Source organism: Aotus nancymaae, unplaced genomic scaffold (assembly GCF_030222135.1).
Source record: "Aotus nancymaae isolate 86718 unplaced genomic scaffold, 86718_ANA_hifiasm-v0.15.2.pri h1tg000057l, whole genome shotgun sequence".
In the NCBI taxonomy this organism is placed as follows: domain Eukaryota; kingdom Metazoa; phylum Chordata; class Mammalia; order Primates; family Aotidae; genus Aotus; species Aotus nancymaae.
This window is the reverse complement of record NW_026988471.1, coordinates 30,174,860-30,188,404: the sequence shown is the minus strand read 5'-3', so window position 1 is coordinate 30,188,404 and position 13,545 is coordinate 30,174,860. Positions and strand designations below refer to the sequence as shown.

The 13,545-nt window shown below is 44.7% G+C and overlaps 1 protein-coding gene across 2 annotated transcripts in view; it reads left to right on the top strand.

Annotated features, from left to right (window-relative positions):
* Window positions 1–12,665, top strand: part of CAPN14 (calpain 14) — a 30,252-nt gene extending 17,587 nt beyond the window's left edge. For both annotated transcript variants that reach the window (XM_021674460.2, XM_064364270.1), the window contains 10 exons: window positions 585–790; window positions 1,717–1,753; window positions 2,256–2,312; window positions 3,729–3,786; window positions 6,968–7,032; window positions 8,356–8,424; window positions 9,114–9,189; window positions 9,788–9,904; window positions 10,288–10,343; window positions 12,639–12,665. In XM_021674460.2, coding sequence (XP_021530135.2) covers window positions 585–790; window positions 1,717–1,753; window positions 2,256–2,312; window positions 3,729–3,786; window positions 6,968–7,032; window positions 8,356–8,424; window positions 9,114–9,189; window positions 9,788–9,904; window positions 10,288–10,343; window positions 12,639–12,665 — 768 coding nt within the window. The remainder of the gene's footprint in view (window positions 1–584; window positions 791–1,716; window positions 1,754–2,255; window positions 2,313–3,728; window positions 3,787–6,967; window positions 7,033–8,355; window positions 8,425–9,113; window positions 9,190–9,787; window positions 9,905–10,287; window positions 10,344–12,638) is intronic.
* Window positions 12,666–13,545: the final 880 nt, after the last annotated feature.

The following is a 13,545-nucleotide window of genomic DNA, read 5'->3' as shown; positions in this document are numbered from 1 at the left end:
TCTTGCCCAGTTCTCTTTGTCCTTTACAAGGATGTTGTCCCTGAGTGACATGGAATTTTATCTGTGTACAGCTGTGAGGTGTAGGTGGGAGGTGGTGGTGGTCCATCTGTATCTGTGACCATCAGTCGTGCCACATCACATACGTGAAGGCAGCATCAGGAAGTATAAAGAATATGAACATGGAGCTCCACTGTCCTGAATTCCCATCTAGCTGGGACTGTAACCAGCTGATGACTCTGGGCAGATGATCTAACCTGTCTAAGCCTCAGAGCCCTCACCGTAAAATGGAAACTGCAGGTACAAGGACATATTTCCCATCATTTTGTGCTGGTTTTGTTTTTAAGGTAAGTCAAATCAAATGACATGTATTTATGTAGCCCCGATAGGTTCTAGCAAAGGCACAGCCCTCCACACACATATTCTGGTTTTTGCCTCTCCTCCCCTCTTGTTTCATCCTCCACTGGGGAACATTGGATTTGGCAGATCGGGGCCACCTTAGTCCTGGCTCAGAGCTGAGGGCCTCAGACCTGGCCACAGCCCTGGGTCATCACCTCCCCTGGTGTTCTTCTGTCTTCTACCCACAGTACCATGATGGCCAGAGGAGACTGCCCCCCGAGTTCTTCCAGAGTAACGCTCCCCTGAGCCAGCCTGATAAGTTTCTCAGGGAGAAAGAAGTGAGTCAGGAACTGTGTCTGGATCCAGGGACATACCTCATCGTGCCCTGCACCTTGGAGGCTCACCAGAAGTCAGAGTTCATCCTCAGGGTCTTCTCCAGGAAGCACAGCTTTTAGTAAGGACACAAGGCCTCTCCTAGAGGTTGGGGACCGCTCGGGCTAGGGCAGGCAAGGAGGGCAAGGTTGGAAATGGCAGAGACTAGGGTTTTTGCTGCTGAGACAGAAGAGATATGGGAAAAGCAGGAGACCAGGTTACTTTCTGCGTGAAGGACATCGCTCCCCTTCCTTCCTGCCCTCCTTCCACTCACTAACAAACACTGTGCTAGACAGTAGAGAGAAAAAGATAAAGCACACATGGCCCCTGCCCTTTGAACTTCCAGAAGTTCAAAGTCTGGAAAGGACACAGATATATGAGCAGTTATTGATCTTCCAGTGCATCCAGTATACTCATTTTATATGCACAGGGTGTTAGAAGAGTCTCAAAGAGGAGAATCTGAGCCAACTCCCATGGTCCTGGGGGAAGCCAGAGTGGCTTCAGGGAGGAGGTGACTATTAAAAGATGTGTAAGGGTTGTTCAGATGAGAGGAGCCTGCCATAAACTAGCAGGCTTCCATTCTACTAGTGTACGCAGTTGAACTAATGTGCACATATCCCAACCAAACACATTATTTTGCCTATGATTGTTTTACCTGGCAGGTTTTGTGTTTTTTGTTTTGTTTTGTTTTTGTTTGTTTTTTATGTCTTGGCCACAGGTAGTTTGGCTTGATCTCAGGCCCCACTGCCATGTCAGACCACTAAGTCTCATGCTCATCTTTTAAGACTAATTAGATGAGGGAGCAGGGAATTACAAGTGGTGTGCTGTGCACATGGCTGGAATGTACACTTTAAGGGGAAGCGGAAGGTGAGGTGTGAGAGCTGGGCAGGCCCTTGTGGTACCTTGGTGAAGGAACATGTAAGACGAGCTTCCAGGAGAGGGGGAATTTTGGTCAAGAAATTCCCAAGAGGAAACTCTGGGTTTTTTTCTTTGTTTGTTTGTTCTCAGTGAAATTGGCAGCAGTTCTGGTGTTGTCTTCTCGAAGGTGAGTCATCAGGTGGAATTCTGTATGGCTGGGACTGCTTTCCAAGCCAGGATGTTGGGTTTCTCTTTTCAAGTTAAGGAGTTAGGGGAGGAGAGATGCAGATCCTTACAGACCCTGTTCTACGGCAGACATTACCCGGTGTATCCTAACAGTCCCTGGGCTTTGCTGTTTTTGCACCAACAAAGAGTAGAGAACTACCCACTGGTCAAGTCCTTGTCACTGAGGGTCCAGAGTGCTAGCTATGTGAGTTACATCTCTACTTTCTTCTGCTTCTCTTTATCTGGTGTTTCTTTTGTCTGTTTCACTGTTTGTGACTTCCCCAAAGCCAGGGAAAATTGGAGAAGCAAGGGCTGTTTGTAAATGCTATCGTGTAAAATTAAAGACTATGCAAAGTTAAGCTCATGGATTTCAGAAGCTTGGAAGCCATGAGACATTAGGGTATACATGAAAGTCCATTTATACAGGTGAATAATTATGTCTTTCTACATGTCTCTTCCTGTAGGAGATAGAAGACCAAAACGAAGGGCAGAATGAATGCTTCACCAAATTCTTTGAAAAGGTGAGTTGAACAAGTGCGGTGGGGGAGGGTGGGGAAGAACAGGGGACAAAGTGGAGCATATCATTTCATCAAAGTATAGGTTTGTATCTGGTTGAGACTGCATAGAAACTGTGATTTAAGGCTACCTATTCCCCCAAGTGCCACTTTCTATTAAAGTCCTCAAGTTTTTAGACAAATGAGTAGAGCCATTGCCCTGGAAGGCTCCTGTAAAATGATTCTCTGTTCTTGGAAGCTGTGTTGATTAGTTGTAGGAAAGCAACTTTAATCTTTCATCCATGAGAAAATGGGATGTAGCAGAGTAGAGAGTCAGAGTTGGGAGTGGGACATGGGTGGTGGTGGGGGGTAGGAGAGCATGACAATGACAAATCCTGGGGTCTTTAGGGAGAACCATTGGAGGGGAGCGCAGGGAGAAGGGGCCCTTGAGTGGTCACATGGGTGGGACATGGGTGGTGGTGGGGGGTAGGAGAGCATGACAATGACAAATCCTGGGGTCTTTAGGGAGAACCATTGGAGGGGAGCGCAGGGAGAAGGGGCCCTTGAGTGGTCACCTGGAGAGCGGATGAGCCTGGTAAGAAAGGGGAGAGCCTGGGACACACACTTAGTCTCTGTGGCTTCTTCTCTTGGGCTGACCGAGATTTGAGTCTAGCAAGGGCTAATGGTGTGAGTGCAGGGCTCTGGAGGCCACATTCCCCCTAACCTACAAGACACTTAGGAAGAAGGTGAGAAACATACTAGAAATCTGGGGTCTGATATTTGGAGCAATGTCACTAAAACAGAGAAGCTGAGCCCCTTGTGTTAGTGACATTCCTGATTTAAAGTCACAACTTACCTGCCTTGCCCATCTGGAATTTTGTTTAATGTAGCTGGAGAGGATAAATGAGAATCTTACATGTATTGTTTATGAAAGTTTTCCTCCATACCAGTGGTTTCCAAACATTTGATGCTGCAATCCTTTTATCAAATGAAGTCTCATAGATAATCCCAATATATGTAAAACAATTAAAAATAGCATATTATGAATATGCATCAGTTTTTAAAAAATCAAATGTTTGATACTTATATTTCATTGGTATATTTTAAAGTCAAATGTTCATATAAAGAGTTTCTTTTAGTAAACTCTAAGGTTAAAATCTAGAGTTTTGACATAATGACATTTTATTAAGAATGAAATTCAAACCAATTTGTTGGCTAAACTTCAGAAGCACCTGGATAGCACCTTCGAGAATCACTGTTCTCTAGAAGCCTACTTAAAAGTCCTGCCCTGCCAGGGTGCTCTGGGCTTGGTACCCAGTTAAAAAGCATCATGAAGTACTTAGAAAATCCCAGTTTAATTTTATGTTCAGTCATATGTCCTCTCTGCCATCTAATGAGCCTTCAGTAACACATTTTTTTCTTGCCAATCTGCTTTCTATTCAGTATCCAGAAATTAATGCAGTTCAACTGCAGAACATCCTGAACCACGTGACCTGGTCAAGTAAGTGTTTGAGAGCCATCCTGTACTCAGAGGGGACACAACTTTTCTAAACTCTGGCTTTGTTTCTCTTTCCTTTGGTGGGTTGTGTGAATTACCGAGTGCTGGTCTCAACCAGTAGCTCTATTTTACACAAGAGTGGATTATGTGATCTGAAAAAGCAGTAGAGAAATTTATTCAGCTTTGAAAATCATCATTATTATTATTATTTTGCTTACTTTGGGTATAGAAATACATGACAGTGAAAATGAAGATTTCTGCCATTTTGCTAGTCAGAAAGAAATAACTGAGTATCTCTTTCTTGGCATATCAATTTCATGTGGAAGAATTGCACCTATTTCCTCAACCTGGGGTATAAATATTAAGTATTAACTAGCCTACCTAGGGAACTATCTGATGAACTCATGTAAAATTGATCAAGCTACAAAAATCTGGAAGGAGAGAGCATACCACCTAGAAGAACTGCAAATGGGTAGCATGGATGCTTTCATATGAAGCCTGGGATCAATTATTACAAAGGCTTAATATCCATATAAAATATTTTATACATATATTTGGAGCGAGAAGAACATTAAAAAAATAGGCTGATTTCTCCAGGGAGAAAAATGAACTTCAAAGTAAAAAAAGTAAAACAACCAGAGTATTTGCTACCGACGTTAGATGATTGCTTCTCCTTTATATGAAGCCAAGATTTCAAACCCAGGAAAATTACAGTCCAGGCTATTGTGTGATTCAGGCGTTGAACGAATTTGCAGAAAGCTTCTCAAAGCCAAATTCAGTTTTCAGTAAAATATCCAGAAGACTCTAGGAATTGTAGAACATTAGAACTTTCCTCCCCACTGAAAAAACATTCTAGGCTGATTCTAGGGAAATTACCTAGAAACAATGGCTTGTACACATTTAATAGTTTTTAAAGGTCTTGATTGCATATATACAAAATGGTTTTCTGAAATATTTTTGAACAAATTGCTTTCATTTAGTCCTATGAGAGGGTTCTAGATGGGTAGATCAGAGAAATACTAGATTTTCGCAAAATATTTGGTGAGTCTCCCATGATAAATAATAAAATGTGGGTTGGAAAATAATAAAAGTAGATGTATTCACAACAAATCTTATCACCATTCCCAAGAGTTATACAAATATAAAACTAGAGGGATAATTCTATCCAGTTACAGGCAAGAGTCTATATGCTTAGATGTTTAGATACGAGTTCTTAGATTCTGTCTGCTATTGGTCCTGTTCATTTCCCCAATTTTTATTAATGTCTTGGAAGAAGACATGGAATACAGGCTTATTGGAGCTGCAGATGGCACAAAGCTGGAAGAAATCATTAATATAATAGATAGCAGAATTGAAATTCAGAATGTTTTCAACAAGCTGTGCCCCAACCAAAAAGATGAAATGTAGTCAGGAAGATAATAAACTTTTTTTGTTTTTTTTGAGACAGAGTTTTGCTCTTGTTACCCAGACTGGAGTGCAATGGCACGATCTCTGCTCACCGCAACCTCCGCCTCCTGGGTTCAAGCAGTTCTCCTGCCTCAGCCTCCCGTGTAGCTGGGATTACAGGCATGCGCCACCATGCCCAGCTAATTTTTGTATTTTTAGTAGAGACAGGGTTTCACCTTTTTGGCCAGGATGGTCTCGATCTCTTGACCTCGTGATCCACCCGCCTTGGCCTCCCAAAGTGCTGGGATTATGGGCGTGAGCCACTGCGCCCGGCCATAAACCATTTTGATATATACCATTTTAAAATGGTAGCACAAGTTCTTAACAGAAGAGACCTCATTTTTGTGGCAGTTTATGTGAAAGATATTTGGTTAATTTAGTTGATTTCTATCTAACATGAACTAATAGTTTTGAGTTGCTGCTAAATAAGCTTATACACAATCAGGCTGCGTTTAATGGGAACATTTAGATGTATGTTTTTAAAATTGTGTTCCAGGAAACATTGGAAGCCAAGATGTTTAGTAAGTGTTCCATGAAATAAAAGGGGTTAGCTTCTGTGGTCAATTGTACTTGGGTCTTCAGTACCTCACACACAGTAAAGTGCATGGTGAATGAAGAAAAGCCTTAATAGATGCAAAGTATCCCACATTTCTTTGACCACAGAATTCTTTGTCTGCAGAAAATCTCCTTTGAAACATAATTTGGGAAATGCTGACTGAAAACGGGAGGTGATAGGTCCACTGTGTTCCGTTCAATCAAATTGCATCTGGAGGACTGTTTTCAAATCTTGGTACCATATTTTGAAGAGATATTGGCAAAATGTAGGGCTCAGAAAAGGATGTCGAGGGTTTAGAAACCATTGCATCTGAGGACTAGTTTGGGAAATATTTAGATGTTTAAAAGGTAAAGCAGAAGTCAAAGAGAGACAAATATCATTTTATGGTGTTCTGGAGGTGAAACTAGGGCCAGTGAGCCAGTATTATAGGAGGTTCCTTTGGACTTAACGGAAGAAGTTTCTCCTGACTGTAGCTCTTCACCCACGTGAAAAAGTGAGCACCCGTAACTGACAGACCATCCAACAAGAAACCTGAGGAGGGACAGTGTCGTGGCTCACACCTGTAATCCCAGCACTTTGGGAGGCCGAGGTGGGCAGATCACTTGAGGTCAGGGGTCTGAGACCAGCCTGGCCAACAAAGTGAAACCCTGTGTCTACCAAAAATATAAAAAATTAGCCAGGTGTGGTGGTGAGCTTCTGTAATCCCAGCTACTCGGAGACTGAGGCAGGAGAATTGCTTCAACCCAGAAGGTGGAGGTGGCAGTGAGCCAAGAACATGCCACTCCAGCCTGGGTGACAGAGCGAGACTCCATCTCAAAAAAAAGAAAAAAGAAAGAAACCTGAGGAAAGAATCCCCCAATTTGGGTGGGAGCTTGAACAAGTTGACCTCTGGGATCCTGGCCCTCTCTAGGTACAAAAGGCATGCTCATCTGGCCCTCTGTGTAAGCAAAGCAAAGCCATGCCAGGTGTCCCTATAGCATTTGACTTGCTCTGTGGGTGTAGGAATAACCATCATCCCCCACGCTTTCTCTACTACCTTCCATTCTCAGTTTGCCCAGTCCACATACATGGTGGTCATCAGAACCTATAGCTGACCCACGCAGCACTGCCTCTTCCTGCTCAGAAAAGGGATTTGCAGACCTGGGGCCAGCCCCCATGTGGCCTCTTTCTGCTCCTTTACAGGTCTGGGGAGCACACAGCCTCTCTTCAGCCTGGAAGCCTGCCAGGGGATCCTGGCATTACTGGACGTATCCTTTCAGGTTTGTGGGTGGATGGGTGCTTTTGGCTGAGAGCTTCACTCTGGAGCTAGGAAGAGTGGATTTGAATCCCATCCCCAGCCCTTGCCAGTTGTGGATCCTGGACAAATTTGCTGAGCCTCATTATGCATGCAGGTGCTCATCTGGAGCATGGAGAGAATGTTGAAACTTACTTGGTAGGATTAATGTGGGAATGCAAATGGGACAGTACAGATAAAATTTGGGAACAGAGCTATCATCTAATATAAGCCATCCATCACAATAATATAATTTCCTGGGAATGAGGATGAGGCAGCTATAAGGCAGTGGTTAGTAACAGCTCTCCAGGTTTACAAGAGCCTTTCCAAAGCCTTAGGGCCATATGTTTTCCATTTAATAACTGGGTGGTGGCTGCACCCATGCACAGACCAGGAAACCAGGGCTCAGGGAAGTTAAACAGCATGCTATGAACTCAGCTGTCCTGTTTCTCAACCCTGCAGTATTTCTAGCAAACGCACTGCCTTTCTAAGTGGATAATTGTAATCAACGTTTGATCATCCATACTATGGAGAGACATATTGAATAGATAGCTTAAGGGGGTTGTAAAAACAAAAACAGTCTGCAGAAACTCAGAGACAGTGCAGGATTAGGTGTACAGGTACAGGCACGGGGCAGGTCCCAGCCCTGTAACCAGCTGTATGAACTTGAACAAGATCAGACCTTCTCCAAGTGCTCATTTCATCAGCTAGAACATGGAGGAGTTAATGCCTACCTCACCTACTACAGGTGAAGTGTGTAACTCAGTGATAGATTCATGGTGAGGGATCAAACAGAGATGGGGTATGGTGGTACTTTGACCCAATGTCTGTGATGCTAGGGGTATCTGGGCATGATCTACAAGGCCAACCATTAAACTTAAAAAAGTAAAAGGCATCCTTAGCCACCTTGTGCCTGACTCCTTCCATAAGCTGTTTTTTTAAAAAAATAATAATGAAAAAAAGTTACTATTTTTTAATTTAAATCACATCAAATTGGCCATGTCAAAATATCCTGCCTCACTTAATGCTGGCTGTGGTCATCGCTATCATTACCTCCGTCATCACCGCTTCTCCCAGTACTGCTGTGCTCTGGCTTATTCTGCTTTTCCCTAGCAAGGGTGGAGGGAGCCCTGGGCTATCTGGCCAGTGAGGTAAGGCCAACTGGTGAAATCAGACATGATCAGATATTGAATGAGGCCATCCACAAATTGCCAATTGCTTTGTGGAGGGCAGATCACTGCCTCCGAAGCATGGATGGAACTCTCCCTGGTAGCTTTTACCTTAACCTGTTCATCAGCTTAATGCCTCTGGTACTATGAGCATCCAAGAATTCAGGGACCTGTGGAAGCAGCTGAAGCTCTATCAGGTAAGAACAAGTCTAACCACAGCTCTTTGGAAGATGATGTAGAAATGGCAATTCTGCAAAGCTATATGAGACACTTCTGTCCCCTGCAGCCCTTTATGTCCAACTCGCCAAACCTTCTCCACTCTCCCATCTGTGAGCATTTCCTCCATCGGTCTCTTTCAAACTCAGAGAGCTGGTTGCAGTAGTCTCCTGAAGTTCCAAAACACACATCTTATCATGCTGCTTCCTTTCAAAACGCTTTTTAAGACTCCCCATGGGCTTCAGAGAAAGTCCAAACTCGTCGTCACACTTGGCATTTAAAGTCTTTCATAAAATTGCTCCTTCTTGCTCTTCCAATCATTGCTTACAACTCACAATTCTCCCACTTGTCTCCTGAGTGAGAAAGCTGGAATCACTTTAGAGTGTGGATAAATGTGCTTATGTTAAGCACATTTACCCACACCAAGTCTGTCTATACCCCATGAGAAAAAGACTTTTCTTTTTCTCAGAAGCCTTGTTCTGTAGGAAACATGAGGTGGTGGGATCCCGGCATGGACTCTGCCATATTCTTATGCTGGCAGCAGACCCTGCATGTGGAGCCTCAGATATCTTCAACAGCCCCTCTGCGGTGCTGACAGGGGCACACAGGGGCTCTCAGATGGTGCTTGGAAATGCCTGGTTTCCGGAACCTCTTATTTGGTTCTTTGCAGAAGGTTTTCTACAAGCGAGACAATGGGTCAGGATACCTGAGCTGGGCACAGCTGCAGGCTGCCATGAGGGATGCAGGTAGGCACAGGAAAAGCTGGAGCTGTGGGCACACATGGGCAGGGTGCACATTCACCAGGCGGTGGGGGGGATGCGTGGCATGCTGAAGTAACTCGATTGCACAGTGTGACTCTCAAAGACTGTCACTGCAATCAACACAAACATTTTTTATGACTGTCACTGTGATCAGAGCCAACATTGATGGACGGTTCGCACATTCAACTTCTCATTTAATCTTCAACACCACTTTGTTATAATCCTCACTTCACAAAGGAAGAAATTGAAGCTAGTTGCCTGGGGGTTAAATCCAGGACTACCAGGCTCCAGAGCAGGTCCTTTTGAGCACTTAGCAGATTGCCTCCTTCCTTGAAGGCCAATCACATACTTGATGAAAGAGCCCCATGCTGATTGCCTTAACAGGCAGGAGTGAGGAATAGGGATTAAATAAAATAAATTGGTTAAACAATTAAACAATTCAAAATGAACCCTATAAAAGAAGACTTCCATGCTATCAGGATTCAGGTCCCTAAAGTGGAGGGACAATTGAAGGGGCCTTGGGCAGGAGGGGAGCTGGGTGCAAGCTCCCAGCACCCACAGCAGGATCCTGTGCTCAATGCAGGAATCATGCTCAGTGATGACGTCTGTCAGCTGATGCTCATCCGCTATGGCGGCCCCAGCCTCCAGATGGAATTTGTCAGCTTTGTCCACTTGATGCTGCGTGTAGAGAACATGGAGGGTGAGCTGGCGGGAATGGGGGAGGGCCAGGGCTTCCTCTGCCGCCCCATGACTTCCCACCTGTCTCTATTTTAAGCACAAGAGAGGACAGTTGCCAACCCAGAAACAGCAGACCAGAGAAGCTATCGGGAACTCCAGCCAAGTGCCTGTGAGGCCTGGCTGCAGATACCCAAATTCATTCGTTCCCTGCCTTATTCCAGAGCAAAGGTTTGAAGTGGCTCACTTATCATAGGTGTGGCTGCATGTGGTCACATGTAGTCTGACATTGGGTTCCCTCACGTTTTCCAAATGGATGTGGTTAAGGTGAGATATATGGGAGGAACTAATTCATAATGTTTCCAATATACACATTAGCTGTGCTCCTTTTCTGCTGTATTTTCACAGATGTCTTCCAAAACTTAACCCAAGATGGCAAAGGGATATACCTCCAGAAGTCAGAGGTAAGTCTTGCCTAAAGGAAGTGGCTCATGTCATCTTAGGTAGAGGTGGCCCTTGCAGGACCATGCTCTTGTGAAGAGAAGAGCTCTGGGGACCCTTTATTCTGCTGAATTTGAAATAGAGCACTACATTCATTGCCCTCATTCATTCATTCATCCATCAGATGTTTTCTGAGCACCCACTTTGTGGTAGGCACATATGCAAGGATTGGGAGACTAACTTAGTGTATCCAGTAACTCTGATTCCAATAATACCATGTGACAAATTTACACAACTTCAGCAGCATATGTATGACACATACTTATTTAGCTTCCAAGTCACATGGCTGGGAGTCAGTGGATTTCAGCTGGCTTGCTCATGCATCTGTGGGTTGGCTGAGGGCTTTGCTGGGTACCTGAATTGAGGAAACCCTGCCTAGGTTTGTTCTTCTCAGGGAAACAGGAGAAACATAAGAAAGCGAGCTTAAACATGCAAGGCCTCTGAAACCAAGGCTTCAGTCTGGCACACCTGCAAGTCATTCTGTTGTCCAAAGCAATCACATGGCCAAGCCCATTTCCTCCTCTTTCATATCACTTTGCAGGCGTAGCAGGATGTAGACACAGATGGATGAGGACCTGGGTCCAAAAAAGAGCTGTAGCTCTTTGTACTGTACTATAGACAGTAATAGGAGAACTAGTCTAGATGGGGTTCTACCAGGGACTTTCTGGAGAAGGTGACATTGAAATTGAAGCCTCAAAGACAAGCTGGTAGAGGCAAGAGTAGGAAAGGTCTGGGCTAGATGGAACAATGTATGCAATCCAGGCTAGCACACAGAGAATGAGGAGAAATGGCTCAAGATGGGTCTCGGGAGATCAGGGTCAGATTAGGCAGGACGTACAGGCCACAGATAAACCTCACTGAAGGACTGGCGTAGCCTTCCCCACATGTGCAGTGTCTTGTTTTATATTTAATCTTGTTTTTGTGACGTCTTCCCAAATCTCATACAGTTTGTTAAGTGAATGAGGTGATATGCCTAGGAGAAGACAAATTCATGTATAAAACTGATTATCTTCCCTGATCATTCAAAATGCACTGATACATTGAGCAGATGCTAGGTGCCAGGTGTGGTGCTAGGTAATGTTCATTTCAAGGACATTGGAGTCTGGAGTTCAATCCTCTGCTCTTTTTTTTCTGCAACCCTTCCTCTGGTTAAGGCACTTAGAAATGATTCAATAAAAGCTGGAATGTCTTTCTTAATCTCAAATGTCCATTTTATGGAATTGCTTTCCAAGCTTTTGGGACCTGCAGTTTGTGTCACCCCTCAATCCCTTCAAGATTCAGTGTGAAGTGGGTGTGAAGTGGGATTCTACTGGAGGGCCAATGGCCAGAATTATCTGAGCCCATCCCCGGACTGCTTAGCCCCACACTTGAGTGCTGAGTCATCACTCCTGATCCCAGGTAGTCCATCCATAGTGGCAGGCTCAGGTCTGGGAGAATAGGACAACACAAGTGTGGCACCTGAAACAGGACAGTCCAACACTGAGCAGAGTCCAGTGGGCAAAGAGTGGTCACAGGAAGAGAACTGTACTGGGATTTGAGAACTGGATCGAAGCCACAACACTCCTTGTAACTAGCTTGGGGATCATAGGCAAATCACATTAAATCTCTGGGCCTCAGCTGCCCCACATGTGACATGAGTGGAATGAGGTGGTCTCTGAGATTGCCTCCAGCTCTGACCATCTCTGGCTCAGTGAGGATCAGGACCACCCAAGGTCTGCAGGGAATGGCAGCCATCTTGTTGGATTTCACTCTGAGGCTTTTTCTGACACCATTGGTAACTTCGCTATTCTCAGCTTTATCATTCTTAGGGATTGGCCTGGGGAGTAGTTTCCCCAGAGGTCCACTGTATATGAGTTAGAGGGGTTGTTCATCAGACCCACATAAAGCTGTCAGACCAACGGGCCCATAAATGTAAACATGTAGAATATGCTTAAATGGATTTCTGCTACCCTGCCAGTTTGCACACCTGCACAGAGCTGGCACAAGCATACCAAATTGAATTCATGGGAAAAAAAATTTCATTGAGAATTGAATACAGAATCAGCCTGTATTTGGCTGTCATCATTCATAGGCACCATGAGAAGTTAAGGTTGATTATATTTCAGGTTGATTTATACCTCCTAATGGATGGTATGGACCCTCTGGCTAAACCATCCATTAATATTCTGTCTCCACGGCTCCCCAGGAGTGTGGGGTGGGTAGGCCCAGGTGAGAGGTGGGTCTGAACTGATTATCATTTGCTTTCCTAACATGTCCAGTGGATGATGATGGCATTGTACTCCTGAGAAGGCTGAGTCTCATCTGCCTTCACTGAGGACTCTGCATGTGGTCCAAGAGTAGCCTTTGGCTGAGACCAACCTACATTCACCCTACTCACTGATCTTCAGAACCGCCTCACCAGCCGTCACCTTCTCAGCTGGGAAGATTTCTCTTCTGCAGCCCTCCCTTGGACGGCCAGCATGCAGAAAGGGAAGGGAGGCAGTAAAGAAAAAAAAAAAGATTGCATCAGATTTGTAAAAGCCAGCCGTCCTTCCCAGGGGCCACAAACTTGTCACAAGCGGAGATGTTACCTGACATGGCCTAAGCATTCTGACTCCAGAGCTGGTGTGCTTAGCCTCTATACGACACTGCCTCTGTGGCCTCAAACTTAAGTGACCTTAGGCATGCCACATGTTCTCATATGTGGGGTAATCATCTAGGTTTCAAGGACTGAAGAGAGAATGATATATCCTTAGACATTTGGTCCCAGCATCTGCAAATTGATAGAGACATAGGCTAAGTTTCAGTTGTTTAGAGATGGGGTCAGGAATATAGCGGGCTTTCAGAAACACAGAAAATAAGAGAATTGGCAGAGTGCAGGTAGGGTGGGCTGGCTCTGGCATCTGAGATCATGAGGTAATCTTCTGCTGACAATATCTCCATAGGATTAGATTTAGGGGAACCCAGTGGATTTAAAGCACCTGAGTTCTCAAAGGGCTTCCTGCTTGTGACAGGTATCAGTCTGTTTACTTGACCTATAGACTATCAGATCCACTTCAAATCCATCCAGAAAATCTCGGTCTATCCACTTCAAAGAACAAAAACACATTTATCAAGCTCTTGCAATGGGTTAAGCATCTGCTAGGCCCTGGGGACACAGTGCTGACAGTCTCCTGGGGGGTGTTG